At 40.1% G+C, this 14,113-nt stretch overlaps 1 protein-coding gene across 6 annotated transcripts in view; it reads left to right on the top strand.

The window, feature by feature from the left end:
• LOC128875848 (serine/threonine-protein kinase tricornered) overlaps positions 1-13,349 on the top strand; it is a 65,476-nt gene extending 52,127 nt beyond the window's left edge. For all 6 annotated transcript variants that reach the window (XM_054121779.1, XM_054121777.1, XM_054121778.1 and 3 more), the window contains 9 exons: positions 2,685-2,761; positions 3,303-3,536; positions 3,950-4,157; positions 4,459-4,576; positions 5,618-5,757; positions 5,848-6,048; positions 6,136-6,288; positions 6,507-6,665; positions 6,752-13,349. In XM_054121779.1, the coding sequence (XP_053977754.1) occupies positions 2,685-2,761; positions 3,303-3,536; positions 3,950-4,157; positions 4,459-4,576; positions 5,618-5,757; positions 5,848-6,048; positions 6,136-6,288; positions 6,507-6,665; positions 6,752-6,867 (1,406 nt within the window). In that variant the 3' untranslated portion in view covers positions 6,868-13,349. The remainder of the gene's footprint in view (positions 1-2,684; positions 2,762-3,302; positions 3,537-3,949; positions 4,158-4,458; positions 4,577-5,617; positions 5,758-5,847; positions 6,049-6,135; positions 6,289-6,506; positions 6,666-6,751) is intronic.
• Positions 13,350-14,113: the final 764 nt, after the last annotated feature.

The following is a 14,113-nucleotide window of genomic DNA, read 5'->3' as shown; positions in this document are numbered from 1 at the left end:
TTTTGTGCAAAACGGTTCGTATATACGCTACCATAGATCTATACTACTGAGAACCCGATAAATGGACTCATCCTCTCGTAATTCCTTCAATCACGTCGCTTACGATAATAACGTTGGCTTCTTCGTCAGTTTGACTGCGTCTTTCGTAATGCAAGTTCCGATCATTTTTTAAATACCTTATATCATTCCCAAACCTTGACTCGGTTCGTAATTAATGGACCATAAACTTCACACGGTTAGCGATAAATCCAACAAGCACGGAGACCTTTCGCGCGAGTGAATCGAACGACAGAATCAACAACTACCGTTCTAAATCATTCGCGGTCGTCGCGAATCGAATAAGAATGGCAATAACGTGATCGATGGCTGTTCGATGAGTCACTCGAGGGTGCTTACGCATACGCTTTTGTGATTGTTTACGTGTAATAACCGTGGTCGGTCCTTATTTTCAACCGTGAATCAACAGATTGGAAGCAAGAGGAACGGAAGGTTTGAACGCTGACGATTGGTAGCAGTAAGTAGTTTTAGGTATTATTTAGGTCGTCGTAGATAAAGTAGAAGGTTCCTTGGTGGAATCAGAACGTCAATAACGTACTTGGTTTCGACAAATCCGAGAGAAACTCGATCCACCGTGTCTTGCGCGGGAAAACTGTCACTGATAAGCTCGACACGACCATTCACCGCGGCCATTATTTAATAAGCTCCAAGGCTAGCTGACCTTTGCTCCGGAACGCGGAGAGAGAATGTCCGAGTCATTTTCGAGACGAGGTATGACTGATTATCGAACGAAATTGTCCTGTCTTCGACTCACCTTCGATTCCTGCGGTACTTCCTGGGGTTCTCCATCGATTTTCGATCATTCTCTTTATCCTTTCCACTCCGTAGAGATCTAGACAAGTTTGGACCAAAGTGATCCTCCAGAATACCACAGTAATTAAATGATAAAACGAAAGAAATTTTTAGGACAACCATTGCGCCATTTAAATGTTTGAGTACGGAAAGGTCGAGTACGAGATTTGTGACGCTTGTAACGTATAGAAGATTAATCGAATTGATATTGTAAAATGAGAATTGTTGAAGGACATTTACAGGCAATAGTACCAGTGTTCCGTGCTTCAATGTAAATTGCTGGATGTAATTATCTGGGTCGCGAAACAACGGTCCATTGTCTCCCGAAGCTCGTGGAACACTTGAAATATTAGGTTGGCGCTCGTGAAATGTTGTTTTCAATCAAACTTCAAAGGCACGCGGCATTTCTAGGTCCCGTGGTCCAATTACGGGAGCGTAGGAGCAAGAAGTCTGTAAGAAAAATGTTTGTCGAACACTTTCATCCATAAATATGGAACTTTTACGCTATCGTTACTCCGAATATTTTTTCGAATCGTCAACTGGCTTCGTTAAGTGGCGACAACGAATGGATCTATTTGTTTAGCTTTCGTACGTCACGTCACGCGGCTCGTGCTCGGCTAGCCATCTTCTTTCACGTCGCCGTAAAGCAGAAACATTCGTGTTAGCGAAATGTGGTTAATCATTGTGTATTTTATTTGTACGCGCTTTACGAGTGCGCGTCGCCTTAGCTGGAATCAGAGACGAGCAATATTTTCTGATAGATAACGAATGCGACTAGAGAGTTAGAAATGCGACCAACGAATTCGCGACGTTCGCTCAAACTATGTAGAAATTGAATTTTCGAAAGAGGACTATGCGCAATTTGTCGTAAGTGTCATAGTTCGTGTCATAAATGCAAAAAATCTAATTATGCATCAACTTAATGGATTTCTCGTTGCGGCGAAGATGGCGAGGGAAAGGAAAGGGAAAACGTTGCGGAGATTCTCGAAACGTGTCGAGAACCCGATTGTCTCGATTACTTTACTTCGTCGTCTATCTCGAGCAACGATCGCGTAATGATGATTCATCGGATGATGGCACGCGATGACCTCGCGACGATCCTACAACTTTGACAGCGAAGAGTTAGTCGCGCGTCATCTCGTCAAGCCTGTGGTTATTTTTTTTCCACTCAATCGCGGCTACTCGCGCGTCCACCTTGCAAACTTCGCGTTACTTTCGTCTCGATCGGTACTTTCTTTTTCTAACCTGACGAGGTAATAGAGGACCACGCGAGCTCTCGAACAGTTACGTTCGCGTACGTTGAAAAATTAGTAGTTCGAAGTTGCCAGGCACCGTAACGGTCATGATAATCCGGATAAGGGTTGAAACCGGAAGCACCTTGTAACACCTCTCGTCCAAGTACACGGCAAACTGCTCCCGGAAGCAGCGACAAAACCACGTCGCACTTTGCGGGAAGGGAAACACTTGCGGTCTCGAAAGTATGTCGCGGAACGCTACGAAGAGAATTCATGTTTACAGTTGCTTATATTTACAGTTTGTGAAATTATTTTCGAACTCCGAATGTAGTGGTGTCTCGGAAACGCCCTTGAGAAGCGTCTCGAAGTTGCTAGTTGCTCGTAACGAGCAGAATTCTGGGAATGGGAGGGGTTAATCGCGAAGAATAAATACTTCCGTCGTAAAGATCAGTTTCGTCCGCGTTCGGTGGACGTTCGCGTTTAATTAGATCGGGAGAAGGATTCCAACGCGGAAGGATCTGTGTCAGTGTCATGACGCGAGACCTCGGTTCTGGAGACTGGTGTGCGACACTCGGTGACCTCCTTTTGCGTGTGTTACAGGGGTGCTGGAGATGGCGGCCACAGAGAGCACGATCCGATTCAGCGGCCATACGTTGGACAAGGCTACAAAGGCCAAGGTGAGCCGAGCTTACCGCATCTTTATTCCCTCTCTTTTTATTCATAGTTTTCTTCCCTATCCTTCCACCCACAATCTCTTCGCGTCCTTGCCCTCTCTGCACATGTTTCCATTCGATGCAAACTAATCTTTCTCGTGTTAAGCAGGGAAGATTGATTAAAACCACACGAAGAAGACAAATATTAAGTGTTTTTCAGGATTAATTGTGTTAAATGAATAGAATGCGAACAGAGTAGAGTAGAACTAAAAGATGTTAGTTGCTTAAAAATTAGAGAATTATTTTCTCAAAATTTCTTCCTTCCTTAATTTATAGCCAACCTCAATTTAACGTAATTAATTTCTGGATGAAAAGCGAGTAGAACTCAAATAGAAATAAGTAGAGTCAAAGGTGTTTGTTAAATGCTAATGAATTTCAGAATCGTTGCCCACAGATTAAAGAATTATTCTCCAAAAACTTTCTTTCCTACCAAAGAGCGCTGTTGGATTTTATCCAAGCAATATTTCGGGAGATTGTGACGTTTTCGAACTTTTTTCGTGGGCAGGTAACGTTGGAGAACTACTACAGCAATCTAATAGCTCAGCATATCGAGCGGAAGCAGAGGCTCGCGAAATTAGAGGAATCGTTGAAAGACGAAGGGCTCTCGGAGCAACAGAAGCAAGAGAAACGGTTGCAGCATGCTCAGAAAGAGACCGAATTCCTTCGGCTGAAGCGCTCTCGACTCGGCGTCGAAGACTTCGAGCCCCTCAAAGTAATTGGCAGGGGCGCTTTCGGAGAGGTAAATTCTTAACACGGAACCCGAAAAATATTCGTCGTGCGAACCGTCACGATCTACTAATTCACCGTCTCGATTTACGATCGACTGGAATTCCAAAGTTCGGACAATTCGGCGTCTTGATCACGTTCTGAAAACTTCTCCAACTTCGTTGTACGAAAATACCCTTAAGGAGACTTGGACTCCGAGAAAAGTATCTAAAGTTTGCTTAATTTTTCGAACTTCATAGTCAACTGTCCCTTTCTGTTATTTTTACCAAAACGGTGATTGTTAAATTTACAATAGTAAGCGATTAAAAAATGCTCTACGCAACGTTTCATTTAAATTGTAAGAGTTAAACATCTTACGAGGAAACGAATCTCTCGATAAAATGTTTTACAAAAGTTATTCAGGGCCAATTATGTTGTAACATACAGGTAAGACTCGTGCAGAAGAAGGACACCGGCCATGTGTACGCGATGAAAATTCTGAGAAAAGCTGACATGCTGGAGAAGGAGCAAGTCGCGCACGTCAGGGCCGAAAGAGACGTTCTGGTGGAAGCTGATCACCAATGGGTCGTGAAAATGTACTACAGCTTTCAGGATCCAATAAACCTGTATTTAATAATGGAGTTTCTACCAGGAGGTGAGGCTTTCCTTTCTTGATTACTTTCATTAGTTTCATACTTGAACCCCTTTCGATCCAACTTTTTTCAAAGAGGAACAAAATTATTTTTCAATGGATACATACTTAAAAAAAAAAGTGTAATCACCGTTTAGTTTTGCAAAAATTCGGAAAATGTTACTCTTGTTACTCGTGCAATCGATAAAAGCTGTCGCGATTAGTTACGTAACGACACTTTTTCCTCTCGATTCCGGATTACTTAGATCTCAATTACGTTACATCATTTCAGTAAGATAAACTGGTAATTCTTCTTTAATTGCAGGCGATATGATGACGTTGCTGATGAAGAAAGATACGCTTTCCGAGGAGTGCACGCAATTTTATATTTCCGAGACGGCGTTGGCGATCGACTCCATTCATAAGCTAGGCTTCATTCATAGGTAAGCGCGAGAATTCAATTTCCTTGGTACAAAGAAGAATAGATAAGTGAAATGTTATCAAAATTCACTGTAATGTATCTCGTACTAATTAACAGATACATCTATCCTCCATACGATATACCAACATCTTATATCTTATCAATTTCGTCATTTCAAACATATTAATCTCCGTGTCTAATTAGCCCTGCCTATTCCCTCGTATTCCCTCTACACGTCTTCGTAGCTGTTACTATCTTTTGATTCCTCTTTTATACCGAGTTGTTCGTCAAAATTAGAATATTCTCTAAATTTCTATTACAATTATATCATGTTCATTGACGATACCGTTATTTTTCTACATAACAGTCATCTGGACCACGTCGTAAATCTCTGTATTCCGAAAACGTGTACTTTCCACTCGACGTTTCCTAAGTGGCTCCCCTCTGATCGTGAGATAAGATATAAATTGAAATGAATGAACGGTAATTAACTTAACGATCGCTTGGCTTTCTCTCATTTGCTGTCTGTTCGAACACGCTTGGCCAAGCAAAACTATTCCAACTACGATTGCCATCACGTACAAGACGTTTACAGCTAGCTCCGATAAATCGATAAGAAATCTTCTCGCGACACAGTTCGTGTACTGTTTTTTCTCTAATTCGAATAGCAATTTGGATAATTATACCGAGAATTTAATACTCTTACCTGATTTCAACTGTAGCATGGACGATGCTTCGAATGCCAATCACTTCTCTAAAAATTGTATCTATCTATTACATCTACACTGCGGATTTTTACGCATCTTAATTTGCAAGAAACTACAAAATGGATGCAGCATACATTAATATTACAAGAAATATTTAAAATAAAGTTTACATTATAATAATTACAAAGTAATCCGCAGTGTAATCATATCCCTTTTCCTTCGTACCCACTTCAACGAAAACAAAATCAATAAATAATAATGAATGATAACGTTTCTGGTACAAGAGACGTTACTCCTTAAAATATACGAATAAAAATGGTGTTACCATGTATACATTTTGAATAACTCGTTTACAGAGACATCAAGCCGGACAACCTGTTGCTGGATGCACGAGGTCACATAAAGCTCTCCGATTTTGGGCTATGCACGGGCCTGAAGAAGTCTCATAGAACCGATTTCTACAGAGATCTCAGTCAGGCGAAACCTTCGGATTTCAGTAAGCGCTTAGCCATTTTTCTTTGATCGAACGAACGTTTTATCTTTGTTTTTCGTTGCTCCGATTTCTAAACGATACTTGACTGCCCAGTGACGTCCTGCGGTAGCGGAAGCGGCGGAGCGATGGACAGCAAAAGAAGAGCCGAGAGCTGGAAGAGGAACAGGAGAGCGCTGGCTTACAGCACAGTAGGGACGCCCGATTACATAGCTCCAGAAGTATTTTTACAGACTGGCTACGGACCTGCCTGCGACTGTTGGTCCTTGGGCGTCATCATGTACGAAATGCTTATAGGTACTGTATCTTGTTTCCTCCTTTCCTTCTTTCCTTCGAGGAACGCTGGGGAATTTGTAACGATAATCGCGTCTTTGTCTGTTTCAGGGTATCCTCCATTCTGCAGCGAAAATCCGCAGGAGACGTATAGGAAAGTTATGAATTGGAGAGAGACTCTCGTGTTTCCACCAGAAGTTCCCATTAGCGAGGAAGCTAAAGACACTATAATTAGATTCTGTTGCGAAGCTGACAGAAGATTAGGTTAATATTTTAATTATTTTCACAAGTCTACCGGCAGTAATGCGTAAATTCTTGGTTTTGTATTTTGTTTAATTTTACGTACAAAATGGACGCAAATATTCGCACGTATATCGGCGTTTCTCAAAATCAAGAATTTACGCGTTTGATGCGGTATCTATATTAAGACCCTGTGCAATCGCCGTGAATCAACATAAATAACCATTCGCGTATAATGTTAGGCGCACAGAGGGGCATCGAGGAGCTCAAGCTGGCACCTTTCTTCCGTGGCGTCGATTGGGACCACATCAGGGAGAGGCCAGCCGCGATTCCAGTCGAGGTGCGTTCCATCGACGACACATCCAACTTCGACGAATTTCCTGACGTGAAATTGGAGATACGTAAGTGCATCGTGTCTTGTTTCGTAACAAGAAAAGAAACAACGAAGCGATCGCGAATCGTAATGGAATTTTCTTGTACGTTACAGCATCAGCGCCGATGCCTCAGGACGGTGAGGTAATATACAAGGACTGGGTATTCATTAATTACACGTTCAAGCGATTCGAGGGTTTGACGCAGCGAGGCACGCCGACCAAGAAATAGCAACACCCAACTTCATGCTCGGTTCCAACCGGCAGTCAACAGTCTGACGACGCAACTGGAATTCCGGCCTTGGTACATCACCCGCACCCTCCGTTATCATCGGCGGCATCACGGATGGATGGCTGATCCGTTCCATTTTTCGAACACGGTCCAGTCAATCATCAGGGGCGAATCATCGTTTACATGTGTACATACGTGATTCGATGAGCACCGCGTGCGTACGTATATGTTATTAAAGAGACAGAAGAAGATGAAGACGACGAACATGACAAAGACGATGACGATCAAACGTGCAAAATAGTCGTGTCGTTGTTTGCAAAGAACGATAAAACGAAGTGATATCAAGATTCCGGAAGCGAGCGATTCCGAAAATTGTTGCACATGTGATAAGGATAAAACCGAAACATTTAGCGTACCGCGACTTTGCAGCGGTCCACCGCTATGAGAAACATTTTTATTTCCGTTTCAGCTGTCGATATTGTTTTCCATCCGATCTTCGAAAGCGTAGCATAATAAGCTCTCTGTAGTGACAAATATTAATGGGAAAGAAAAAAGTAAATCGAAGATGGAGCCTCGGTCCCGTGATTCTCGCAGTGCATACAATTTTTGCGTAGAAGTCCGTTCGGTGTGTGTTCTTTCGTCATTCTTAACGAAATACTGGCTCAGCTCTCGTATTCAGCTCTCTTTTCGACGTTGTATTTATAGCTAGTGCTGTGATATGAAATTGTTTGAAAGTTTTGTATACAAATTGCTGTTTTGTCTGTTAACAAATACTGAACTTTACGAACGTTGTATTCTATTCGATCGCCCCCTACGTTTGTCCAGAAAAATTTAGAAATTTGTTGGTGTAAACGAACGTATTTTATATTATTATATATATTTTTGAGAGCTTTTGCCCGGATATTTGTTATCCCACACGGAACTGCACGAAGAATAATCGGCAAATTGTTCTCCGATCGTGTATTTAACCTTCTAGAATTTTTCACTTTTTACGTTGCCGATCGTGTCTTGTACACGAAATATTCGGAAATGTATATCGGCGTGTAAACGAACGTTTTAAAAAAAAAATTTTTTTTTTTTCTAATTTACGAATAATTATGGTTTCGCTGCAAATCGCCATAATTCGGAGTAACCCAATTACGATATAAGCTTTGTGACTCGAGCTTTCTCGCATAACTTTTGTGCTTTGTGGTCTTTTGTATCAACGTGTAATGTATTGTGAAATAAAACCTATTCCAGTTGATTAAATTGGTGGAAGAAAGAGAGGCGGAAAAAAAAACGATTGAAACGCGGGAAGGAGAATCATATACAGGTACCGGGTCTCTTTCTTACGGAGAAATTTGCGGTAAAGTTTTTGTTCGCGCCCGAGTATTATGAAAATCTTAAACCGTTAAGAGCATCCTAAAGAGCGTGAAAATGGAAAAGAATACACTCGTAAGATTCAGGGCTCCTTCGTTGCCTTATCAAGGTTCCTAACGCGTGACACGCGCGTCAGCCCAAATCCATAACTTACAAAGCCAACATAAAAAAATAAAGAGAAAGAGAAAGAAAAGCAGTAATATTTGCATCGCTGGGTAAAACATAGGTAATAACGAAGAGTGAAGAAATGAACGATAACGGCGAAATTGTCGAGGCGATTGAACCGAACTTTGGTATATAACTTTTATATTAATTTCGATGGAAAATATATAAATTTGAAACTGACACGCACCTCTGATCCTCCTAGGTTTTAAACGTATTCGTTGCTCGATTCCGCGCGGACGAGTCGTTGTCCGGTACCGTTGCTCGAAAGTTCGTTGGAACGAATACGCCCAGCAATATTGGATCGCGCAAAATTTCCTATGCATGAAGAGGAAAAAGTAGTGGCACCGCATGGTCTGTCTTACGTATTCTGTCGAGCGATATAGTTTTATTTCGAATATAGCACCGTGGACGATTATAACGTTTACATTCTGTAGTTTACCGACAGCCAGGGCACCGTGGTAGTAATAGTACTAATCGTAAAGAAAAAAAAAAAAAAATGCTAGATAACATATAAGGTAACATACAAGAGGTACCTATGTACGCGCACGCTCGAGACGTATCGCGTTCCGGCTGATAGTACTTGTATAAAAAGTTTCGCTCCTTCCTCGTACGATCCCGGCGTGTCTCCGTTAACGAAATGAAACTACGTAACGACGTTGCTATATATATTTAAAACGAGAAATTAGTTTCGTACGACTCGAGTCCGCGAGTACTTTCAGCGTGCGATTATGGAGCACACAAGCTTATCGTTTTTCATTTAAACGGCCTCGATCGATCTACCGGCGAAAGCAAAGTATTTTTATAAATACAGCGTAAATAGAAAGGAAAGGTACGTAACAGAGAGGAACTATTTCCCGCGAGAGATCCACGCGAAGTGTATCGTTCGTGCTCCATAGTCCTGTGCTCGAAGCGCGGCTATCTTTTCCGCCATACAAAGTAAAAAGGTTTCGATACTATAACTTAACGATACAGAACGCTTAGGTTTACGGAATACCGTTTATGTCGGCAACTTTTAAGCGAAATGACAACTAAACGATAAAAGCAAAACTATTTTCTGCACCGGTAAGAAGAAAGGAAACAAGGAGACAAGGAGGAAGAAAGTGTGCGCGAATGTGTGCGAGAGTGAAGGGGGCCAGAAGAAAGGGGTCTGGAGAGAGAACAGAATTTAGGCGCGCCTGTTAAGCGAGCGAAAATAAGGGAAAAAGAGGGAGAGGGTGGAGACTAGCGTAAATGAGGTATACATTGAGCGAGAAAGTGAGATCGGAGGTTGGCGAAATTCTCGAACGGATACGAATTCCGAAGAAAAGGATAAACATCTCGTTTATCCGTGTTTCGTTGAATAGAAATTAGAATTCGAGTCGTGGAACGAAATATTTTGCAACGACAAAATGAACATTTCATATCGATTTTATTCGCGATCTGTTCGATGAAAATTTCGTCCATCTCCAAGCGAGATACGAAGAGTTGATAAACTTAGTAATCTTGTTGAGTACAGATATGTTCTGACGTCCAATGCTACCGAGTAAAAAAAAAAATAAAAAAAAAAAAGAAGAAGCGATCGCGACTTATTTATTTAAAAAGAGGATTAAATAGAATGAAACAATAGCCACGAGATGCCTTGGATGCAGCAAGTTTTCGGTGCCCTGGACGTAAACAGTACGTGCACGTTAGAGATACGCAACGTGGATAGCGAAGAACATTGTAATCCCGTGGAAATTTAGGTGGAAATTTAATCGAGAGTGCGAACGAGAAGGTCGACCGATGGTGACGATGTATGCGTACTCGCGTACTAGCTATTACCGAATCTGTGTAAACGTATTCCGAGAGAAACTCCGATAGATTATGCAGTAATCGTCGTCGATGTACATTGTAAATATTACCAGACACTAGAATCGCAGTGCTGGTCGATGTCGAACGACGACTAAACAAAGGAACTTGGCATCTCGCCGAGTTATATCACGGCGTTTCGATTACGTGATCGTGGCGAAGCTGCGCAACGTTGAACGTGACTTTGGCGAATAATTGTTTGAAGTAACGATCGAACGAAATATTTGAAATAGTAACGCAATGCTGCCCGATTAGTTCGCATAGTAGCAGCCAGGCACGTCAAATTCATTATGGCCGAACGATGGAGGTATGCTGAAGTAGGTGAAGGGCTGAAATCACATTACGAGGCTATGTATTAAGTGTTCTTCGAGTTTCTTTTCGGAGAGAAGAATTTTATTAATTTTCGTTTAACTTTGAGAATATTGTGGGTATGCATCTAAAATATTCTCACTGTTAAACAAAAATTAAATAAATTCTTCTCCGTAAAGAAAAAACACTCAATACTTGGTCCTTAGTGTTCAAGAACCACACAATGTTTATTCCACCCTTCTAAGTAGGAGAAGATAGGGAGCTGGTTCACGTAAACATGTACATACTTTTAAACATAAATTGCATGGGACTTCGTATAAAAAAAAAAAAAAAAAAAAAAAAATGAAGAATGGCTCCTATTTGACGTGTCTGGTAAATAAGCGTTCGTTCGATGCCGCGTTCCGTTTCGCTCAAGTGTCGAGTTTGCTTCTCGTTGTAAAGTGTCGTTCTTCGCGACAGAATCGACGTTCGTTCGCTTACTTAAAAAGAAAGGAAAGAATGAAACTGAACAAGAGTCGTTTCAATCATCGTTTCAGCTAACCGCTTCGCAACAATGTGCGCGTGTAATTATTTCAAATATTTGCAATAAAAAGAATACTTCAAATAATGCCCAGCACTGCTTCAACTGGTTACCGAGAGTAAGAAAAGACATTTCTACGTTCGATCGTTTAATTAGCTACCGGTTGCTGCCATCCTCGTCCTTATCATTATTATCATTATAGAAGCAACCCTTTGCGCTCGAATGCGATCTCGCGAATTTAGAATTCATGTTGCTCCACGTCGAACAGAGATGGGCAAAATTTTACTCGAGTAATAGATATAGATGCCTAACGAAAGCACCATGGGTAGATTTATTTGCAATGTTTATTCGATTACGGTTTACGGAGATTTCTTATCCGAGTCCCATTACTGAAGGAACGTTTATAGTAAGTGATGACGATTGAAATTAATTACGAGGCTTGGAGAAAAATAAATTCGGATACATGCTTGTCTCTTTATATGGATAAAATTCAACATAAATGGTTGGCGATAAGTTTCTCTAAATCTTTGTGAAATTTGGAATGGGGTAAACAGAAATAATGGATCGAATGCTACCTTGTATCGCCTATTCGAAGTTCTTACATCGATGCAAATTTTGCCCGCCTCTGACGTCGAGGTAATAAATTCGAACGCGATGGGTCGAAACGCCTGTTAGTCGACTAAACGCGCGCGTTCATCATCGAACGTCGCTCGTATCCCTTCATCGTCGTATCATCTGCCGATTAGTCGATAACTCATCGTTCGAAGAAAGTCAGCGACAGCTTTCTTCCCTGAAACAATCGAATCGATTCGTCTAAGTCTAACAATAAGCAACGTCTGATGGTCCGTCGCTTATCTTCGTCGAAAGTATGCGCTCTTCTTTTCTCTCGCGGTTGTTTGTTAATCCTTTCGACCCTAGTAGGACATATATACATATATGTCTCGATATATGTCTCAGTTAATATATCTGACTGCTGTTGGCCAAATTAAAATTGAGACTCACAGGACATTGAAGAAATGAACATTGTTTATTTATAGCCAAATCTAGATTAATGCAATTAATTTGTAAAAAAGAAATGAATAAAATTGTAATAGAAAATAGCCTGGTCGAAAGGGTTAACACGTACACGCGATCGTATCTGAAGTTCGAGAACATATTGTCTCTTTCGTGTCCATCGTGTTCCTTTGAAAGATTATTCCTTAAAGTTGGGACGCCGCTTGCAATCGCGTTCAATTCGCGATTTTTCAGTACAATGATAACACAATCGCGATTAAATAATTTAAATTAAATTTCGAAAGAATTCTCTTCTGCAATTTTTCTGCAAAAGTATTACCGAAACAGTTCACACTGTCGCGTCTGATATATTCTACCTCAATTTAATATTGGGAGCCGCTGTCTTAGAACTACAATCTAACCGAACTTTTGATTTTTGTAAAATAAGATTGTGATCGATGCTTGCGAGTTGTAAAGCCAATTAAATAAAGCAAATAGTATAAGCATTATTATATAGAGCAATATACGTCATTCGTCGTTTAATTTTTCGAATTAGTAGAAATTGAACACTAAAAAGTGAAGCGAAAAATATTTCAGATAATGTTATATTTAATATACGGCGAGCTGCGAAGGGATTACAATAGATGGTTAATCGAAGTCGAACCTAAGATGCCCATTATAAACATTAGAGTCAAAGCGCAATTATTGTCCCATTACCTTGAACATCGTTATCGCTAGCACTGCCAGTGATGCCATCGTTTCTAAAATTCTCGTCTTGATACAAATTTTGAATAACGAATAAAAAGAATCGATTTTACAAAATTATAAATTAAATTGAATTTATCGATATTTAAGTTGCGAAGATCTGGCAGATCTACAACACTTTAAAATTACATTACATTACCACTTTGAACTTGAAAATGAATAATCGTATAAAGTTTTTTATTTGTCATCCGTTTTCGAATGAAAATTTTGCTCATCTTTGGTCACGATGTCTTTTGCGCTACCTACTGCCATGAAAATTTACAGTTACCACCAATAATAAATTACAATTGGACGTAAACCAACGGCGACGCGACTATGCTAATTGTATTTTTGCGAAAAAGAAAGACGAAGGCGAGACGACGAGGGCGTTCGGACATTTTCTAGCAAGCTTGCGATTCGATCGAGCAATTATCATCGAGTGATCGAAAATAAGGAAAGGGAAAAGAAGAAACACAATGTATAAAGTGAAATATTGCTTTTCACACGCGATATATAATATTGTAATTATAGCGATTGACGTTAATAAATTGTTTTTTATTTTAGACCCTGCTTGTCTATTTTTATTGGCGTCCTATCTTGGCCTGAAAAATCTTTTAAAATTGGTTAGAGAAGTAGTAGAATATTTGTGAATAAAGGATAATTAAGATGATACATTAAAATTTATGGAAATTATAGTTGGTAGAATCGTTGTCGAGATCACTGAACCATACTAGTGCTAAGCATCAGTGACAAATCGGAAATTGAAGGATTCGTAATTCCTTGTTTAAACTTTTGATATTCGTATTTTTTTGATTAGGTTAGGCTCTAAATAAACTAATAGTACTCTGTACAAGTGAATTGTCGAAGAATAACAACGATATTTTGAATTTTTGTTATTTGGTCAGTTTATGGACTGCGAGTTGAAACGGTATCGCCATCTCGCGGCCAGATGGTCGAACTAAAATTACCGACATTACAGAAAAAATTGAAAAATATTTATATAATCTATTACATTACGTTTAATAACAAGCGTATAGTTATAAAATAAATACTGGGACGTTAAAATTAATTAATAGAAGTTAAAATAAGGATATAATTAAAATGCCGATAATGCCGATGGCGCCATTTATTTGATATTAAAAAAAGTAAAGGATTTAAGGGTCGAGAAGTGATTTCTATTCATATTCTAATACTATGATTCTCTTTCACTATTTGTTATTGCATATAATAATAAAAAAAATTGTAAACATACAAATGACGCCATCTATTAGTTGAAATCTGGAACTATTCGAGGACAACTTCGGAGTTTTCCCGCCGATGGCGCCACTA

Source organism: Hylaeus volcanicus, chromosome 4, assembly GCF_026283585.1.
Source record: "Hylaeus volcanicus isolate JK05 chromosome 4, UHH_iyHylVolc1.0_haploid, whole genome shotgun sequence".
In the NCBI taxonomy this organism is placed as follows: Eukaryota; Metazoa; Arthropoda; class Insecta; order Hymenoptera; family Colletidae; genus Hylaeus; species Hylaeus volcanicus.
Note: the sequence above shows the minus strand (reverse complement) of the source record. Positions and strands in the feature narration are given on the sequence as shown.